General features: G+C 30.2%; 1 protein-coding gene across 4 annotated transcripts in view; it reads left to right on the top strand.

The window, feature by feature from the left end:
• Positions 1–17892, top strand: part of LOC134716082 (OTU domain-containing protein 7B-like) — a 40359-nt gene extending 22467 nt beyond the window's left edge. For 3 of the 4 annotated variants that reach the window (XM_063578829.1, XM_063578828.1, XM_063578830.1), the window contains 8 exons: positions 3283–3576; positions 5760–5996; positions 7003–7227; positions 12045–12143; positions 12830–12957; positions 13900–14036; positions 15093–15388; positions 16100–17892. In XM_063578829.1, the coding sequence (XP_063434899.1) occupies positions 3283–3576; positions 5760–5996; positions 7003–7227; positions 12045–12143; positions 12830–12957; positions 13900–14036; positions 15093–15388; positions 16100–17472 (2789 nt within the window). In that variant the 3' untranslated portion in view covers positions 17473–17892. Of the gene's footprint in view, positions 1–453; positions 604–3282; positions 3577–5759; positions 5997–7002; positions 7228–12044; positions 12144–12829; positions 12958–13899; positions 14037–15092; positions 15389–16099 lie in introns of those variants that run through there. The other variant, XM_063578831.1, reaches the window with a different exon arrangement.
• The last annotated feature ends 3061 nt before the right edge of the window (positions 17893–20953 follow it).

A 20953-nucleotide genomic window follows, 5' to 3' on the forward strand; every position in this document is an offset into this window, starting at 1 on the left:
TCCTTATGTTTTCTGTCTTGAGGAAATTGAATGGAAGAATATGGGCAAACAGGGGTATATGTCCGGACCAGTGAGAATACGTTTATTTTTAGTTGGGATTTTCCATCTGACCTATGACGCAATTGGGGTTACACTCAGAATTTATGATGGTAAGTATTTATCTAATAAAATCCAAATTTACTTTAAAATTTGAATATTTTAAAATATAACTATAAATAATATTTTGATTAAGATGAGTACAAACATGATTATGTTGCATATCTTCTCATTTTAAAGGATTACTAATACAGTAATTTCAGCCTCAATACAAAACGAATGTTTGACTTTTAACCCCATATAAGTACAATATTTATATTTTTCAAATAAATTTCTCTTTTAAATAAAATCAATTTTTCAATCTATATATAAGGAAAGTAAAAAACAAAAATAAAGGAAATGACACTATTAAGTTTGTATTGTTTGTATTAAAAGTTTTTTCGTGGAAAGAGTATTTATAAGATTGTTATATGATTATATGAATCATCATGTACAACTGTATAAAGTACATCAGCTGTTATTGTTCATTAATCAGGGATATGGATACAGGCTATGTGTAAAGATTGGGTGGGTTTACATTTTATAATTGATTATGTCATATCATAATTATGAGTGAAAATAGGTTGTAGACATGTTTAGCAAACGATTTTTTGGTAATTGATACATTTATATATGAATGGTATTTTTACTTGTTGTCACTGAAAGGACATGACTTTTTATTTTCAAATCGATAATTTTTCTAAATACATGTACCAGTATGTGTTCAATTTCCTGAAAAGTATGTGGCCATTTAAACTAAAACTGTTCAGGTTTAGTTATAATACAAAAAAGTTTCTGTGTAAGCCTTGTTCATTAATCTCAACATTGTTTATCTACCACAACTTCATTTTACATTTTTTTCAATTTACAAAAAGGGGTTGTTTTCTTTTTATACGACCGCAAATTTTGAAAAAATTTTCGTCATATATTGCTATCACGTTGGCGTCGTCGTCGTCGTCCGAATACTTTTAGTTTTCGCACTCTAACTTTAGTAAAAGTGAATAGAAATCTATGAAATTTTAACACAAGGTTTATGACCATAAAAGGAAGGCTGGTATTGATTTTGGGAGTTTTGGTCCCAACATTTTAGGAATTAGGGGCCAAAAAGGGCCCAAATAAGCATTTTCTTGGTTTTCGCACTATAACTTTAGTTTAAGTTAATAGAAATCTATGAAATTTTGACACAAGGTTTATAACCACAAAATAAAGGTTGGGATTGATTTTGGGAGTTTTATTTTCAACAGTTTAGGAATAAGGGGCCAAAAAATGGCCCAAATAAGCATTATTCTTGGTTTTCGCACAATAACTTTAGTTAAAGTAAATAGAAATCAATGAAATTTAAACACAATGTTTATGACCACAAAAGGAAGGTCGGTATTGATTTTGGGAGTTTCGGTCCCAACAGTTTAGGAATTAGGGGCCAAAAAGGGACCCAAATAAGCATTTTTCTTGGTTTTCGCACCATAGCGTTAGTATAAGTAAATAGAAATCTATGAAATTTAAACACAAGGTTTATGACTATAAAAGGAAGGTTGGTATTGATTTTGGAAGTTTTGGTCCCAACAGTTAAGGAAAAAGGGACCCAAAGGGTCCAAAATTAAACTTTGTTTGATTTCATCAAAATTGAATAATTGGGATTCTTTAATATGCCGAATCTAACTGTGTATGTAGATTCTTAATTGGTCCCGTTTTCAAATTGGTCTACATTAAGGTCCAAAGGGTCCAAAATTAAACTTAGTTTGATTTTAACAAAAATTGAAACCTTGGGGTTCTTTGATATGCTGAATCTAAAAATGTACTTAGATTTTTGATTATTGGCCCAGTTTTCAAGTTGGCCCAAATCGGGGTCCAAAATTTAACATTGTTTGATTTCATCAAAAATTGAATAATTGGGGTTCTTTAATATGCCAAATCTAACTGTGTATGTAGATTCTTAATTTTTGGTCCAGTTTTAAAATTGGTCTAAATTAAAGTGCAAAGGGTCCAAAATTAAACTAAGTTTGATTTTAACAAAAATTATATTCTTGGGCCTCTTTGATATGCTGAATCTAAACATGTACTTAGATTTTTGATTATGGGCCCAGTTTTCAAGTTGGTCCAAATCAGGATCTAAATTATTATATTAAGTATTGTGCAATGGCAAGAAATATCTAATTTCACAATATTGTGAAATAGCAAATTTTTTTTTAATTAAGAGTTATCTTTCTTTGTCCAGTATAGTAAGCAAGAAATATCTGCAAGAATTTTTTTAATTGGAGTTATCTTTCTTTGTCCAGAATCAACTTAAATCTTTGTTATATACAATATACAATGTATATTCACTTTTTACTACCAACTGATAAATTTAAATAATCTTTACCATTCAGTGATAACAAGCAGTTTTTTTACATCATGTATTTAAATGAGTAGTAACTGTTGCAAACTCCATTAGAATATTTTAATTGAAATTAGTTTTGGAATAAGGGAAAGGGGGATGTGAATAAAAAATTGGGTTAAATTTTTCTCATTTGAAATTTCATAGATAAAAAGAAAATTTCTTCAAACATTTTTTTGAGAGGATTAATATTCAACAGCATAGTGAATTGCTCTAAGAGAAAAAAAAAATTTTAAGTTCATTTGAATACATTCATTCTGTGTCAGAAACCTATGCTGTGTCAACTTTTAATCACAATCCAAATTTAGAGCGGAATCCAGCTTGAATGTTGTGTCCATACTTGCCCCAACCGTTCAGGGTTCAACCTCTGCGGTCGTATAAAGCTACGCCCTGCGGAGCATCTGGTTGAAGAATAGATCAAATCTATACCAGAAAAGGTAAAAAAAAATGAAATGAAAAACGAAATTGCTCATCTAATTCAATTTTTAAAAAAAGTGTTAAAAATGAGATAATAAGTCCTGTCATCATCACCTTTACAACCTAAAGTTAAATAAATCATAAGATATAAGTTTGAACATATTTTTACCAGTAATACAGTTATTTATGGAAGACTGTGACAGCATGCATTTGTAAAAAACTTTTTAAAGTCAAATGCAATAGGTTATTCATCATAATACCACAAAACTAAAGCTCAAGTAAAAATAAGTTTTCATTGTAAAAGTACATATGACATAAGAGTTGTGTCAAGGTCAATAGGTGACAAATTTCTTTAGGACAGTCAATATATTATGGAAAATTGTATATAACAAATTGATTTGTAATTTCTTTTTCAGAAGCAAACTGGGATCCTAATCAAGCCATTCGATTGTTTGATGAACTGGTGCGAGTTAACAGAATCCGACCATACTATCCACCTACTCCTTACAACAGCCAGTTACGACCGACACTTCGCCCAATTCCTGTAGAACATGTTAGGACTGGAATAGGACATGCAACAGCTAATTCTGGACACATACAAACACCAGCAACTGTAAGGCCAAGTAATATGGAGAAACCAGCAGTAGGAGCCTGGTCCAGTCAAGGTCCAGCAGGTAGACCACTCAGTCAACCAATAAAAGTTAATTCAGGTAAAATTATAGTTACATTTTGTGGTATGCTTGTAATCCTTGCCTATAGTTTTAGAAGGCATTGTGTAGATATTTTTATTTTTTAATGTGAATTTTTAAAACATATGTCAAATTACAGATTTGACCATCATTTCACTGTTCATTGAACATACAAATGTGATAATACAAGCGGAGCATATGCATTGTGACCTAGAGATACATACATGACATACACTTGTTGTAAAATATTTGCACAATCACAAGTCTTATTTGCAAGAATTTTGTTTTATTCAAGTAGCAGAGACAAAATTTTATTTGAAACAGATCTGAAAATTGTTGTGTTTATTGAACTGTGAACAAGTTTTAATCCTTTAACAGTTTCCAGTAAATTATGCATTTGTTCTTAGCATATAGAGTAGTTATTTAAACTGGATGGATTTATCTTTGGTACTTTTTAATACAAATGTAGTAGAAGATGGCATGTTTTTTTATTGATTAGATGTACAACCCAACTGTTGTACACAAAAGGTCAAAAGATATCAACACTCTATCTTCAACAGTAGTCAAATGTATTATACAATAAGTCTTAATGTTTATTTTGCACAATTTGACAGTTTTAAGTCATTCATTAAGGGCTTTAAAAGGTTGAACTGCTTGCTTACAAACGATCTAGAGTGATTGTCTTATTAGGATTTCAGTATCTAAATAAAAGCCATAGACTTGTACTTTTTCAAGTTATAGTTGGATTCAGAATCAGAATGTATTTAAGTTATTAAACCAACATTTCTGTATTTTGAGTTGTTAAATTGAAAAAATAACTTAATCATAAATGCATTGTGGAACAAGTTCTAAGGTGTTATAGCCCATGAAAATGGTGCCTAATGTTAGCATCGGCCATCTATTTAATCAATAGGCTTATATGAATAAAATACCTATCATTTACAACTCAGATCCATAGCAATTTCAAATGCACATAATTAGCAGTATAATTTGAGATCTGAAGTAAATGTATAAGAACCATATGAAAAATGAGGACATTAGGAAAGATGTTTAAACTATAATATTCTTCAGTCTATTAGACCACTCATTCAACATTGTAATTATAAAACATGTGTCAGTAATTATAAAATAATATTTTTGATAGAAATCATATTTTGAATTAGAAAACAATGAATTGTTTTAGGATTTGAGCATCAATTGATCTGTAACTCATCATTGTGTAATTGATTTCATATTAAAAAATACTTTCAATGGAATGTAAATAAGATAATATTAGAATAAAGATCAATTCAACATTACAATGTCAAATGATCTATTAATTAGTGAAGATACATTTATTTTCAATTCATAAAATGTTTTAATAGATAAATAGTGTAGATGTTAGTTTCTCTTCTCAAATTCAGAAACGTTTTTCAATTGTGATAGCTAAAAATTTCAAGATTTTAGAAGGTTAATCAGAAAATCAATTTTGAGTACTTAATTATTTATTTACGTAATCTGAGGAATTAATTGATGTAGCAAATCATAATATGATAAAACTTTGTTTGATAGAGTTATCAAGAAAATGTATTCTGTTCAGTATTAAAAAAATATGAAAGATAACTTCAGTTTCACAAATCCATACATGTATCCTGTACTTTTCATGCATATGTTTGGCAAAATGATCTTTAGTTACACTTGTTTACAATAAATAACATTTGTTAACAATAAACTGATGAAAAACAAGATAAAAAACATTTGCACTTGTTATTTGTTATGCTTATGCCACAAAATGGCCTCCAGCTTTTATCCATATATAGTGTATGTAATGATTGTAAGATGTACATGTCTGACTGAAGGGTAAGACCTGACCCTGACCTCATTTTCATGGTTAATTGGTCAATGTAATTGATAGTTTTTTATATTTGGGTCTCTTTGTTGGATACTATAAAAAAAAATGTATGGAATGATTGCAAGTGTACATGTTTGGGTTCATCTAACCTTGACCTAATTTACATGAATCATTGATAATGAAAAATTTAGGTGGTAGTTGTAGTTAAAACCTTTATATATTTATATATTTAAGAACGGGAAATGGAGCTATTAAGGAAGCTATCCTTCAATTATAAAGGGTTTTAGATATGTTGATCCACAGTAATTGGATTTTGATTCAATGTCAAATATGTACAATTCATTGTTATATTTATATATTTGTTATATTTTAGGTAATGATAACAAAACAGTAGCTCCACGTCCTGCGAGTGAAAGTTTTGCTAAACCAGCTCCTACAAAGCCTGATCAAACTGCCAAGGGTCAGAATATATCACAAATCAATGTCAGTGCCAACAGAATTAGTACTGGGAGTACAGATTCCGTCTTTTTACCATCAACTCCTGCCAAGGGGAATAACTCTAGTTTGCAAGTACAGAAAACCAATGTACCAATGAAATCACCTCCAGCTTGTAAGTTGCATGTCAGAAATATTTTTTTTCTATCATAATTCTCAAATGAATTATTTAAGATGTACTAATTAAATTGATTGCAGTTTTAGTTTTCTTACCTGAAATTACCAAAGACTCAAGCAACAAGCAATTATTTGAAGAAAAAGTTTATAAAAAATGTATGGATAGATATTCTAACCATATTGCCAAGTGCCAACAAATGTTATACAATGAGTGTCTTAAATCCTGTATATGTCTGATGTCAACATAATATGATAGTTTTGTTTGCATCATCAATGTGACATGATGTTTCTTTCAACTTAGTAAAAATAAGGAATTATTTGAATTCTGGAAAATTGATTATAAATGTATGATGAAAACTAACCCAACTAAAAAGGGTTAGCCATGGTTATTTTTACTTTCATTGTCATTTCAGTATGAACTTACTAACCCCCTTTATCCATGTGTGCATGGCTAACCCTTTTAGTTTGGTTAGTATTCATCATAAATTTTTCATCTATTTTCCAGAATTCAAATTTATTCCAGTTTCAATTAATTCCTTGTTTAAATTATTTAATAAGTTTGCCAAATATTGCCAAAGTTTACAAATATGTGTTTAATACTCTTCCTCCTATTCTTTATTGCGTTCTTGGATATAATAAGATTTTATATATTTGTTTCTGATAATTCTACTCTTAGCTCAAGTTAAAATACAATGTACCAATGAAGAGTTTTTAAAAGATAGGAAATGTTAAAATTTCTAATATCTGTATATTCCTATACACTAGCAAGTTTGAGTTAAACCATCATATGTTAGATCTTTCTTGGCACAGTCACTTTTGAACTTAAACAAGACCTTAGACCAACTGTTTACCTTTGTTGAAATAACACGAGTTTCTTAAGATGAATGAATAATGTACATGAATTCACTAGAATTGAAATTATTTCTACTTCAAAAATGTCATGATCTTATACAATATGTCTAGAACAATCTCAATTGAAATAGAATTCTTTAATTTTTTTGTAGCACCCAAAGTTTTAAAGAGAGGTATATCAAAGATTATGGAAAATGAGACTCTTGTTAAGCAGACACAAAACAAGCTTCTCCATGACATTGAAGAAGATAGTAAGGATCACTTGTACACACAAACGTTTATGTTACCAGATCTAACCGTGTATACTGCTGACTTCAGGGCATTCCTTGAGAAAGAGTTGATAGAGACTTCCACCCTTGTGTCGTTAGAACAAGCAGGTAGGTAGTTATGACAAGAGAGTTGAGGCAACCACTGACCATAATCAGTGGGGGATACAGAAACTTTCATAAGTGGGGGATTACTGACTGCCTAATAGGGGCCAGCTACAATCATGTTTCCATGATTGCCTAAATTATCAACCAAATTTTTCCCACAAAAAGGGTGAGGGCATCCTAAATCTGCCACTGATATTATGTATAATATTGTCAAAGAACTGAATCTTATGTGAATTGACTATGTAGGTAGTAAAGAATGAAAAATGACTAATTTTAGATACAAATCTACTAGTGCCTTCATGTTAATCAAATGTTTATATAGTCTAAGCTTTGTTGTGTCGACAACTCTTACAGTATGGTGTGAGTTCTGGTCAAATTTTGTTGGTTCATTGTATTTTATTTTTTTGGAGTAATTAAAAATAACACTGAATAATATTTGTGCATCTGAAGGGCTTTTCTGGATTTATCGTGAATGTTAATTCCACCAAAACCAGTTATTATAAGTTCTTACACAAAATTTCAGGTTACACAAGTATATTTAGAAGTCTCCTCATAGAAAAATGAACATTAAGTAACATGTATGCTATAAGTCAAACTTGATTTTAAAAAATAGTGGAGATAAAGTTAATGACTTTTATCAAATGGACTTCATTTTTAAAAGTGTTAAAGTATTGATGCATATAGATTTGTATAAATGTATTAAGGATGTTTAAAAAAAAAAACAAAAAAAAAACCCACCAGATTTGCAAGGCTCAAAATTCGGAAATTATAATGTAAATTAAGAAAGTAAAATAGTTATGTTTTACTGTTAGATACTTAAAAAAAGTTTAAAAGAAAAAAGGATTCACTTATATGTAAAAGCATGCAGCTGCTATACTAGGTGGTAACTAGTCTATTCTTTAGTATTGTGGTAAATTGATCTGAAGTTAAAGGTTAAATGTATGTTTTTATTTTCATAGCTAACCCTTAAGGTATACAAATCTTGTATTTTGACAATAAAATTCAGACCAACAATAACTAAAATTTATGTGCAACCTTTCCCATATTGAGTCATTAATCTCAAGATATAAAAAAAGAAGATGTGGTATGATTGCCAATGAGACAACTGTCCACAAGATGACCAAAATGAAAAAGAAATCAACAACTATAGGTCACAACATGGCCTTCAACAATGAGAAAAGCCCATACCACATAGTCAGCTATAAAAGGTCCTGAAATGAAAATGTACATTCAAATGAGAAAAAGTAACGGCCTTAATATTTATACATAAAAAAAATGAATATGTTCAGTCATGCATAGACAAGATAATTTAGTTATATAATAACAATCATGACTATGCAATTCTTAAAATTCAGCTGACACATTCTTGAATGAACAAATGACAAATGAAAGTAGGTAAATGCATGCTAAATTAGAAAAGGAAACTGCATTTATATTGAATGAAAGAAAATGGTAATTATTTTAAAGAAAGGAAACCATTTACAAATATTGGACTTATGACACCAATAGTTAACCAGTAGAATAACATGTTGTGGTAACCATTCTGCATTGTATAACACTAGCTTTTAATAATACTACAGGACAATACACAATAATAACCAGAAATTTATAATATATTTGTTAAAAGACTTGGGTATAGGTTTATACTGAAAATTCATACACTAGCTTACAAAGTAAAAGTCAGTTTTTTTATCTGACACTAGCTTACAAGGTACAGTATGCAGGAGACAGGTCCAACACAACATCCTGACCGCAGATAGACAGGTCATCTCTTAATAATAAGTTTCGGAAGGAGGGGGGACCAGCAAATATCATTTATAAAATCTTTTATTTACCGGTAATCAAATCCAGGACTCCTGGCACATAAGATGAGCATGATAATGCCATTAGACCACATATCAGTACAGTATATTGGAAAAAGTTGAATTTTGCAAGATTAGAATGGTTCTTCATTAGTAACATGACAGGGATTATAATATTCTGCAATGATGTACTGTATTCATTTATGTTCGTAGTGACCATTTTCTAATTTTTCTTTGATTCAGGAAAAATCATATTTTGGTGACTATATTATAATGATTTTGTGGTTTTGCGGTTTTAGCATACAAATCTATAGAAAATGTGAACTTGAGTGGACATTCAAATTGTGCTTTAACCTATATATATGTAGGACTCAAATCTATGGTGGGTTCCAAATCTATGGCAGATTCCTAATCTATGGTAAATGTGACGTCATGCCATCCCAATTCTATGGCAGATATTTTACAATCCTAATCTATGGCAAGTTTTGTAATTTCCTAATCTTTGGCGGAATTTTAGTGTGTCCAAGTCTATGAAAAATGAATTGCAAATGGAAAAAAAATGCAGTACACATACGATCATTAACTTGCATTATTTAAACTAGCGAACGTGTACGACAACGGAAGCATGTCTATAAACATTTGTGAAATAAACAATAAATACTGGTCAACAAAATCATGGCGGCAAAAAAAACAACCGTAAATGATGAATTCATAACAAAAATACAGACTTCAAGATTGAAATGATGTGCCTTGTAAAAATAAACATTTTCTAATCTGTGCATTCATGTAACCAACTAGTAATTAACGTTTAGTCCCTTAACAAACAAGAAGGTGGATCTTTAATAAATGAAAAAAAGCTGGATAAATAAAAAATAAACAGTTTGAATGTTCAAATAATATGTTATTCATCGTTATGGCATCTTTTTTTATTTTATGACGACCTAAATAAAATTGGTATCCGTTAATTTCATGTTTCACTTTATAAGCTTTGCCAACCGAAGACAGTAAAATGTATACTATGATAACTCCTTTTCTGAAATATCCGTTACTGAAAAAAGCGGTGTCCTTGTTCATCGCAGACTTCGACCGGTACAGCACATTGTGTCCCTTTTCTGGATAATGGGTCACATCTTTATGTAGACCATCGCCAAATTGTTGTCATCTAGAATGGTGTTCAATTCTATGGGTACCGCCATCGTTTGCAGCGGCGACGATGTAATATGGCGTTATTGCATTGTGACGTTATACGTTAGATCTGCCATAGATTTGGAGAAAACAAAAATCTGCCATAGATTTGAGTTGTTTGTCGTTTATAACGTCACATTTGCCATAGATTAGGAATCTGCCATAGATTTGGAACCCGCCATAGATTTGAGTCCTACATATATATATCCAAGAAATCTACAAAAATTGGTACCTTACAAATAAGTATGATTCAACAGTATTTTCTATTAGAAAAGTAACTATTGTACATTAAGAAAGAAATTGTTGTAAATTGTAATATTTTTCACTAAAAACGTAATTTGACACACTTTAGTACTATACATGAAACATTACATTTTGGAATAATCAGCTGGTATTCATGGTATTAGTGTTCGTGTAAGGTTCATTGACATTAATGAATGGATTCTCCAATTATATATTTCTGAATACCACCACTTAGATCAAGTATACATTAACTGATTTAATACTATTGATCTAGCAACTAATACCTTGTATAATCAGGAACTATACAATTCTAATATTTCTGAGTCACTAACATTCAAAGAAGGCATTACTTTTATGTTTCTTTAGATAGCTGTGCTGTGTTCAAATTACTTTTGTCATTAATCTGTTTCTGATGCTAATTTAAAAAATGTCAAATATATCTTACTGTTTCTTAGAAGATTTACTTTTTTATAGATTTTAAAAAAAAGGTTTCACTGAGTTTAATAGTTGATAATGATTTTAAAGATTTTTTTATTAAATGCAAAAACTGAGACCATGTCCTGAAGGAAAAGGGATGCAATATAATCACGACATGCAAAGTTTAGAGAAAGACTTTATTCAATATCTTTAAAAACAAAACATGAGCATTTCTAAACAGTAAACTTTTCACCATTTGTCATTTGTTTTTTCTCGAAGTGTAAAAGTAATACAATATAAATTTCTTTAATTCTGACCCAATTTATCTTTTTCCTGACCTGTTTTTTTTAAATTTAACCAGTGATTGGTTCATTTGATCTCAGTTCTACTTTGGTCAAAATTATATTATGAGTTCGGATGAGTTCAGATTTTTTTGGCAGATAAATGTTATGAATCATGTCTGAAAATTTTGAGGAAAATCGACATGAATTTGACAGCAGTCTGGCCTGTTAAGGTTTTCTTCCTTTCCTTTACCTATGTCAACTTTTATGTCTCAGCTTTGAGATTTAATCAGAACTTATAAGCTATGTTTCAATGTCTGAGGAGAAGTTATTAGCAAGATGAGAAATAGCGTGATGAATTGATAAACTGTGATATCATGAAATATCAGCAGCTCATCAATATGTGAATCTTTCTTGTTGGCTGTATTCACTCAACAAAAAGTGTCACATTAAAGTTCATAAGGCTTTTATTTTACAGTATTAAACAAGCAGTTTTCAAATTTGCAACATAGGAGCTTTAGCAATCAAGTTGATATATTATAAATTGAGAAATATCATAAATCAGAAGCTAATAAGATGAGAAATTGTTTCTCTTGAATGTTTTTCATTCCTTCAAATGCAAAAAAAATGTCATTGAATAGGGCAACGACAAATTTGTTTCCATCAAAGCTAAATATTTATGACATCATTAGGTATCAGCCAATCACAGCAGCTGAAATAATGTTTTATTGTGTGAGACAGTTTAAGTTGCAAATTGTTTAAATTATTTTTTACTGAGTAGTAAATAAAGAGCTAATGAATGGGAAAATATGGGAGGTTGTTATCTTTCTATATTCAGAAAAATAATCTGAATAGATCAGTCAGTATGCTACAATATTGATTCTAATTACAGGGAGATTAAACTGGTGGGCAGACATGGGAATTTGTCAAAGGTTGATACCCATGGCAACCTCTGGGGATGGAAACTGTCTACTACATGCAGCTTCACTTGGTAATTAAAATAGTTATATAAAACCAACACTTTATATTTACGTTGTTAAGTGTCCCAAAAACAAGTGTTCTTTTGATATTTAGAAATGTACTTTTACAATTTAATTCCAAGCTTTGAATAATATTTTTGAATTCTTTCAAACAACTTCCAGCTGGAAGAAAAACAACTCATGTAACAATGATGTTGACGATTATTTAAGATAGTAGTTTCATAAATGACCTGATGAATGAATAAGATAAAGTGGAAATAAAAAGTCCTTGTCTAGTTTTAATTAGAAAGATAAAAAATCTAGCTATAGCTATAGGCATTATAACTTTGGTAGCAATTAAATAAACTCATCATAGATACCAGAATTAAAATTTTGTATTTACACCAGACACATGTTTTGTCTTTAAAAGACTTGTCAGTGACGCTTGAATCAAAATTGTTTTAATAGGCCAAATAAAGTACCAAGAGCATTGAGGACCATGGTCATTAACTTTGGAATTCAATACATGTACTATCTAATAAAGATTTTTGTGGAAGAAGTATTTTGATACTCGATAGATCACAGATATTTGATATGTAAATGCATTAGGCATCTATGGATTTCAATCCAATTCCCAAATCAGCTATGTTTCAGTGATATTTGATTGATAGATATCTTACTCATTCTTAGAATATTTTCTTAATAAATTACTTTACAGCAATGTTGGGTATACATGATAGACAGTTAATGTTGAGGAAAGCTTTGTATGACTCCCTAACATGTAAACCATATTGTACAGCACTTAAAAGAAGATGGAGATGGCACCAGACTCAACTGAATTTACAGGTATGTAATGGATCTCTGATTTATTAGACTCCACTATATGTACAGGTATGTATTAAAATTAAGAATGGAAACTGGGAATGTGTCTAAGACAACAATCCGAAGAGTAGAAAACAGTCAAAGGCCACCAATGGTCTCTTGGTCTTTGTCTCTACTCTAGTCTAATGACCATGATATTGGCTGGGATTTGTTTTAACTGTGTACTATACTGGTAGTGTCATAATTAAAAAAGCATCTTACTTGGATTATTTGACAAGGAGCATTGAGATCCTGGATATCACCCCCATATTTTGGTTTGGTTTGGTTTGCTCTGTCAGTGATCTATTTGTAGGTTTTTTTTAGACTGTTTTTGTTGGATATGCATGCAGAAAACATGCACATAAAAGTCATTCAACAAGTATCACTGGAAAATACAACTGTAACATTTAGTGTAACCACAAATGAACTGTGAAACTTTAAACAACATCAGTGATCCATACAGAAAACCAATAAAGGATGAAAAGACAAAAGCTAACAAATTATGACAAAAGCTGAATATGACAGTGTATTGTGTAACTTACAATTCAATTGAATATTAGCTTTTATGGAACAGATGTTTGTTTTGATTATGGATTAATCATTGTTTATTTTGTTTTATTTATTGAAAGAAATAATAATTTGAAAAATGAACATTTTATATGTCTCTTATAATTATATTTTGATATTTTAAAAAAATGCAAATTTAAATATATGCAAATTCTTTGGAAATACCAAAAATTAAGTACAAGAAAAGAAAGGTACATACAGTAATTCCTTTGTACTCATATCACTACAAAACAGGTATAAAGATTGTGCCAATCAATTTATAAATTTTCCTATCAATTTATATATTTTCCTGCAATGTGCATATATTGTATGTTTTTAAAGTTTATATAATAAATCTTGTCAACATTTTCTATCTTACAGTATGGTTTAGTGTTTACTGAAGAAGAATGGCAAAAAGAATGGAATAGTGTGTTAAAGCTAGCATCATCTACCCCCAGATCATTTCCATGGAACAATCGTAGAAACAGCAGCTGTTGTGACAGCCCTGTCACAAATAGGTATGACTCGAACAAAATAAAGATACCAATACAGATAAAAAAAGTTCAATATAATCAATTGTATACACAAAAGAAAAACAACATTAAATCAAACAACAGTCTAAAACAAATCTATTTATTGGCACGTCCAGATAGAATAACTGGGAAAACTCAGGGTTTACCAGGTAATACTTGGTAATATAAATTAATGGCTGAAATATGTAAGAGGATTCAGTGATCTTTAACAAAGGCATTACTTAAAAAATAAATAAGAAGACTCAATTTAGAATAAAATTGAGAATGAAAATGAGGAATATGTCATAGAAACAACAACTTGACCAAAGAGCAGACAACAGCTAAAGGCCATCAATTAATGTTCAGCAAAGAGTGAAAATCCAGCATTCAAAGGTGGACTTCAGCTGGTCCCTAGATAAAGTGGTGTACAAGTTCAGTGAAAATGGACGTCACACTGAACTCCAAAGCATATCAATGAACTAAAATTGCAAAACATGCAAGACTTTCAAAGGAAAGAGGCTCCTGACTTTGGACAGGCACAAAAATGTGGCTAGATAAAACATGTCAGCCTGACAATGGGACAATAGTGTAACAGTAAAACATAAGAACAAACTATAAAAATTAGTTCGATACAAAGAGAAATACATCTAACAAGAACACAGAGTGGACACGGCCAGGTACTTCTATATCCCAACAACAAAAAAGACACTAAAGTACAGAACTGAGAGAATTCACAGTTACTGACAGCCAGTTCAATGCCACTAACAACTAATTAAAAAAATCATACATCTAAGACTTAATTATCAAGCATTACACATCCAACATCCAATGAAATAAGTATAATGATGTCATAAACAGTCAGGGAATGTCACTTATTTACAATTCCTATTAAATTGTACTAATTTGAGATAGTATTTTTCTAGTTTCTCTTAAGAAATACATCAACATACATAGACTTATATGAATAGTTTCTGGATAAGATGTAAAGATAGTCATCCAAAATTTTTATTCAATTGCCATTCTGTCTCAATTACATGAAGTCTTATTGTTTTTGTTTTTCAGCAATTCTAGTGATGATGTAGACCCAGTTGTTTATGAAAGTTTAGAGGAATTCCATGTCTTTGTCCTGGCTCATGTTTTACAGCGTGCCATAATTATTGTAGCAGATACCATGTTAAAGGATACTCATGGTGACGCTCTAGCACCAATACCTTTTGGAGGGATTTATCTCCCCTTAGAATGCAATCCAGCAACGTGTTATAGATCACCATTATTGTTGACGTATGATGCTGCACATTTTTCTGCTCTTGTTCCAATGGAAAAAGAGAAATCTCAGAAAGATAAACCTAGTCTTCCATGTATGTATAGAATACTTTCAATATAACAATCAAAAGAAAGTTGGAAGTGGATTTGTTTACTTATTTTAACTTAGAAACAACCTTTTAAATTATCTCCCTTTGTAAAAGTAGTAAAATAATCGTTTGATATATCGCTATTGAATATTTGTAATATACTCATCTGAATGATTAATTTACTACAAACAAACAAACAAAGAAGTATGACATGTACATGTTCATCATACTGACACCAGAGACAGGAGAACATGAATAAAATCCTTCACAATTTCAATGATAAACAGTTTTTAATTTTCAGAAATTGAAATTAAACGGATTAATTATAAAAAGACAATATTTGAACTAAGACATTGGATGGTTACAGAATATTAAAAAGGTTTTTATTTAAACATGTACAATCTGAAATAACAGTGTGATGGGTTATTTATTTTTTTTTTTTTGTGACTGGAAATATACAGCATGAACTAGCAACTTATTTGTTAAGTCAGTTTTATTATAAGATACACATAATTGAATTTTGACCTTTAATTTTTTTAACGGTACTTGAATATTTTTTAAAGTATTTGTTGGTGTAATTATCATAATTATATTGAACTTATACTTAAAAATTATTTTTTTTTACAGTATTTGTTGATGTTATTATCATGATTATATTAGAAATCAGGATTATATTAGAAATAAAGTATACAAAAATGTGTTTACTTTATTTTTCAGTATCTATTCCATTAGTTGGACCAGATCTCAATCTATTACAGTTACATTTCAACGTAGATCCAGGAGCAAACTTTAACTTTTCTACTGGTACAGGTAACACTCTTGCCAAAGTAAAAACAACTCTTTCTCGTGAAGACCATATGAATTTGTTACAAAAATATATGGATTTGGAACGTATTCCGTATGTTGAATCTGATGTGGATAGTGACACTGATCGTAAATCTAGTGGATCATATGATTCTGACGATAATGTAGCCTGTTTAGGGAAAGAGAAAAAGAAGGATGGAAAAGGATCTAAACAAAGTGTGTCAAAACAGTTTGGGAGTTTAGGTAAGACTGTTGGTAAAAAGTTAAAGAAAAATTTTGGAAATGTTGGAAAATCTCTCAAAGCGATGGGTCCAGATAATGATAAAAGTCGTAAAGCCTCAATTGGAAGTGGACTTACACAGAGTACAAAGGTTCCCATGACAATATCAGCCATGATTGATCAGGAACATAAGTTTGTATGGACAGCCAAACTTAATGTTAAGATAATAGATGAGCAAACTAAAATGATCGGGAATTATCTTAAAAGTGCGGAAGGTCGTTTTAGAGAGGAACGTTCACTCCTGAAAGCTGCTGGAGATGAAATACGAAGACGTTCAATAGGAGCTTCTTTACAGGATTTGCATATATCTGGAACACCAGTCAGATGTGTCAATTCTGAATGCAAATTTATTGGAAATGTAGATACACATTATCTTTGTTCAAAATGTTTTGAAGAGCAAAAAAATGCAACTCTTGACCGTAATAGGCCATTGAAGGAAAATTATGCTACGTATCCAGGACGTGGTCCTAAACAGAATTCTGAGGTAGAAACCTATGGGAAGTCAAAGTTTTATACTCATGTAGATGAGGACGAGGCATCAGAATTAGCCAAGGTTAATCTTCGTAATAAACCAAATCCAACACCAAACACAAATTCTGCTGATACTAGGAGTCGTTCTACAGGAAATGTTCCATTGAATAAATATTCAAGGTTAAGGACACCATCACCAGATTATGATAATGTGGAATACAAAGTTAATTTGAAAACACAACCTTCTCCAAAACTTCTGCCAAAAATTCAAAATATGACTGCTAACAAACAGACAGCAAGACCTGCATCTATGTCAGGGACAAATGGGAAACCAGAACCGGTACCTGTCCCAAGTAAACCAATTTCAACTACCACAAGTGTTCAGTCCACAAACCGTCCTGTTGGTCCTGCAGGAACAAAACACTGTCAAACTCAAGGATGTGAATTTTATGGCAGTGAAAAAACTGATTATTTGTGTTCAGCTTGTTTCAAAGCAAGACAAAAATCCAATGAAACCATGAAAACTAGGTTGTAGGACTATATATATCAATTAGCTTTATCAATTTAATAATTTAGAAAGATGAAAGTAATAGCTCTGTTGTTTATTTAGCATCTATTTCCCACTTCAGCGGTAAAAGTACTGATAGAAAATCTGTTGTATGCATTTAACTTCTCATGTAAAAAAATTGTATATGTTAGGGGACTTTAAGTTTTTACCAGGGTTCTCACTAAGGCGAGTCCATGAGTCCTGGACTCATTAAAATCTGTCTGGACTCACCATTTTCAAAACTGGTGAGTCCAAAGATTGAAATATTTTGTATAACTGAACACAAATATCATTATTTTATAGCAAAAGTTTAAAGTAATCTAAATTTAATGTCAGTTCATTACTCTATTAGGTCATGGAGACCAAAATAACAAATTATATTAAAATAAAATATCTTCTTACTGTTGGACTCACCATGGCCAAAAATGACGAGTCCCAGGACCTGCCTTTAAAAATCCTTAGTGAGAACCCTGTTTTTACTATTAAGAATAAGTGTATCATTAGCAGTGCCACTGTGTACTAGAAAATGTCTATTTTGGCATGATTGTAATTCTGTTTGGGTGTTTGCACTTTACACAATTATTCACAGTTTTGCTTATACCTCCATTTTGCTTTCAGTTGTACTGTATTTTATGGTGTTTACAAACCTGTCCAAAAACAATGTGGTCTGATGATAATGACAGATGAGAGTGATATTCCTCTGGCAGAGCTGAGTTCAAATATTTTTTCTTTCTTTAAAATTGATAGCTTTAAAATGTAAAGGATCTTGAGATACTGCATTTATATTCCCTGTTTATCTGAGTTGAAATACATGTACTATACATAAAAGAATAAAAGAATTAGTTCCTTATTAAAAATGTTTAGTTTTTGAAATAATTCTTTAATAATTAGATACAATACCTGCTCAACACTCGATAAGAGCTTCTTTATTTGAAATATTTCACTCTGCTTCGAATTTATCAAGCCAAATAAAAAGCCATACTGTCCCATGATATTGTTAAATATTGAATAATTTTTTACTGTATTCTTTTTGTACAGAAAAACCTAAAAAAACTGACTCATGATTCATTTATTTGTTTTGTTTTAAGTGTGATAGAAAATTCATATGCAGTTAGAAAACAACTGAGGGAAAATAAGTAGCTTTAGGAATAAATAATTTCAAACTATAATGTTTTCTAGGGAAATTAATGCTACAGGTATCTATTTGGAATTTTAGATGTATAAGAAGATAGTTTTATATTTAGTTTAATGTAGTCTGTTGAAGGGCTGTTGGTTGAAATGCTAACAAACCAGAGGAATTTTGACAAACCATCACATATAAATGACTATTATTTAATTTTTTTATATCAAGTGATATTTTTTTTAGAATTTTTTTTTTGCTTTAAAATGTTAGTGACTAATTTTGTGATATGTTCTTATAAGAACAAACAAATACCTGTATCAGGCCTTCTGTTATATATTGCTTGGAACGACTATCATCGAGCTTGTTGTTATGTAATATTTACTTTAGTTTGAATTATATTTTCTTTTCTTTTTAAATGTTGTATAGTGCTTGTTATATGCATAGCTGTTTTGATATATTAACATATTTACTATGTTCTTTTTTTCTAAATTTCTTTTATTGTCTGTATTTAAAAACAACAGATATATCAGAAAACGACATAAAATGTAAAAGCTGTTATAACAGCAACACTTTAAATACATGTATCATAAAAAAAAAAACTGCAAATAATAAAGATATCTGAAATCTGAAAATAACTTAGAAATCCAAAAACAGAAAAAAAAAACATAAATACAATGTATCAGAAAAATAGTATAAAACAAAGATATCAGAAAACTGTTAATTACAGAAGTGTCACCTTTACCTTGTTTAGATTTTTGTCCAGTATTGTTTGTGGAAAACAAACTGTATTTCATAACTAGTTGTAGCAGTTCAATGATAATTCATACTTATCATATAACTTTCCATCTACCAAGGGTGTATAAGAGTGAAACCAATCATTACTTCTTGATGGGGCTCGACTAGGATACTCCCTTAAGGTCTCGAGGTCTTGATTAGAAATTGAAAGAAATAATAAAACATTTGAATAAAAAGTTTTGATCAATTTTAAGGTCTCAGATCCTTTTAAATGAGATAACAGGTCGTAAGGTCATCATTCAAAACTGTCGAGGTTGGATTTGACAGACTAAGTTGTTTCATTGTTTTCCTCCCATTTCATAAAGCTTGTAGGACTTTATTTGTTGACGCATAATCTTCTTTGTATTTGCTTTACATTTTTTTTATTATTTTATTATTGTTTTATTATTAATTACTTATTACAGTACTGCTTATTACAAATAAGAAACCTTATTTCCAGATTTCCTATATTTATGAAGTAATTTCTCTTCCTTTAGTAACCTAATCAATTTTTAAAACTTTGATAAAAAAGTGAAAAAAAATTAAAACAAATTGCGGAAGATCCAATGGTTGCCACTTAATTCACTTCGATAGAATGACCTCTTACAAAATCCTAAATAAGATTGTTTATTTAACTAAACTAACAACATTTTATTTTTTAAATTCATCAATATCTAACTTTATCATATCAAAACTTTATAACAGAAACTGCTGTTCTCCAAAAGTCTTATAAATGTTACTTTTTTGGGTGTATTTTTCTTTGCCAATTGTTAAGTTTATGCACTCTTATTTAGTGATGACATTTTTTGTACTATTGAATGTTTCACAAGAAGACTGTATGGATTGGTTGTTATAAGCAATCATTTTGTTAGATGTAAACTTAGAAAAAAAATAGTAAAACTGTTAAATTTAAACATACATGGTCCTCAAGGGAGGCCATATTTAACATTAGGTTATCACCTATAAAGGCAAACTTGGAATTTCACCTACATTTTCACTGTATTTGACACAAAATCACAGTTTGAGAAGTGCTTTCCATGGATTACATGTATGTTTTTGAAAAAACAGCACAAACATTCTTAGATGAAATTGTACTTTTATGTTTCTGTAGAGTAAAAATTTTATAATATTTGTTTGCATTTAAGATGTAAGAGGTCTTCATGCTGCTAGAGTGTTTTGCACAACAATGTGTTATCCTGCATTTTACTACACATATGATGGTGTGCAATATTTGTTGAGTATATCATTGAATTTGTACCCTGGTATCCTTTCCAGGGTTTCAGAAAAAAATCTTATGACTAAAATTGATGACTTTGAAGGATATTTTGTGGTAATAGTTCAGTTGTAATTGTTTGGTGAAATGCCTCGTTCTCTTTTATAAGTCATATGGTTTTATATGATTATTGTTTGTGTACAAGCAATTTTACTTCTTTTGAAAACATAAACAAGTCTTGTATTGTTTAAATCTTGAGCATCTTTTTTGTGAAAGAATTCTTCAACAGGTTTGTAATAAAATCACCACTTATATTAAATACTAGTAAGTAGATGTGATAGAATTCAACCAATTTTGTT

The sequence above is a fragment of the Mytilus trossulus genome, chromosome 4 (genome assembly GCF_036588685.1).
Source record: "Mytilus trossulus isolate FHL-02 chromosome 4, PNRI_Mtr1.1.1.hap1, whole genome shotgun sequence".
In the NCBI taxonomy this organism is placed as follows: domain Eukaryota; kingdom Metazoa; phylum Mollusca; class Bivalvia; order Mytilida; family Mytilidae; genus Mytilus; species Mytilus trossulus.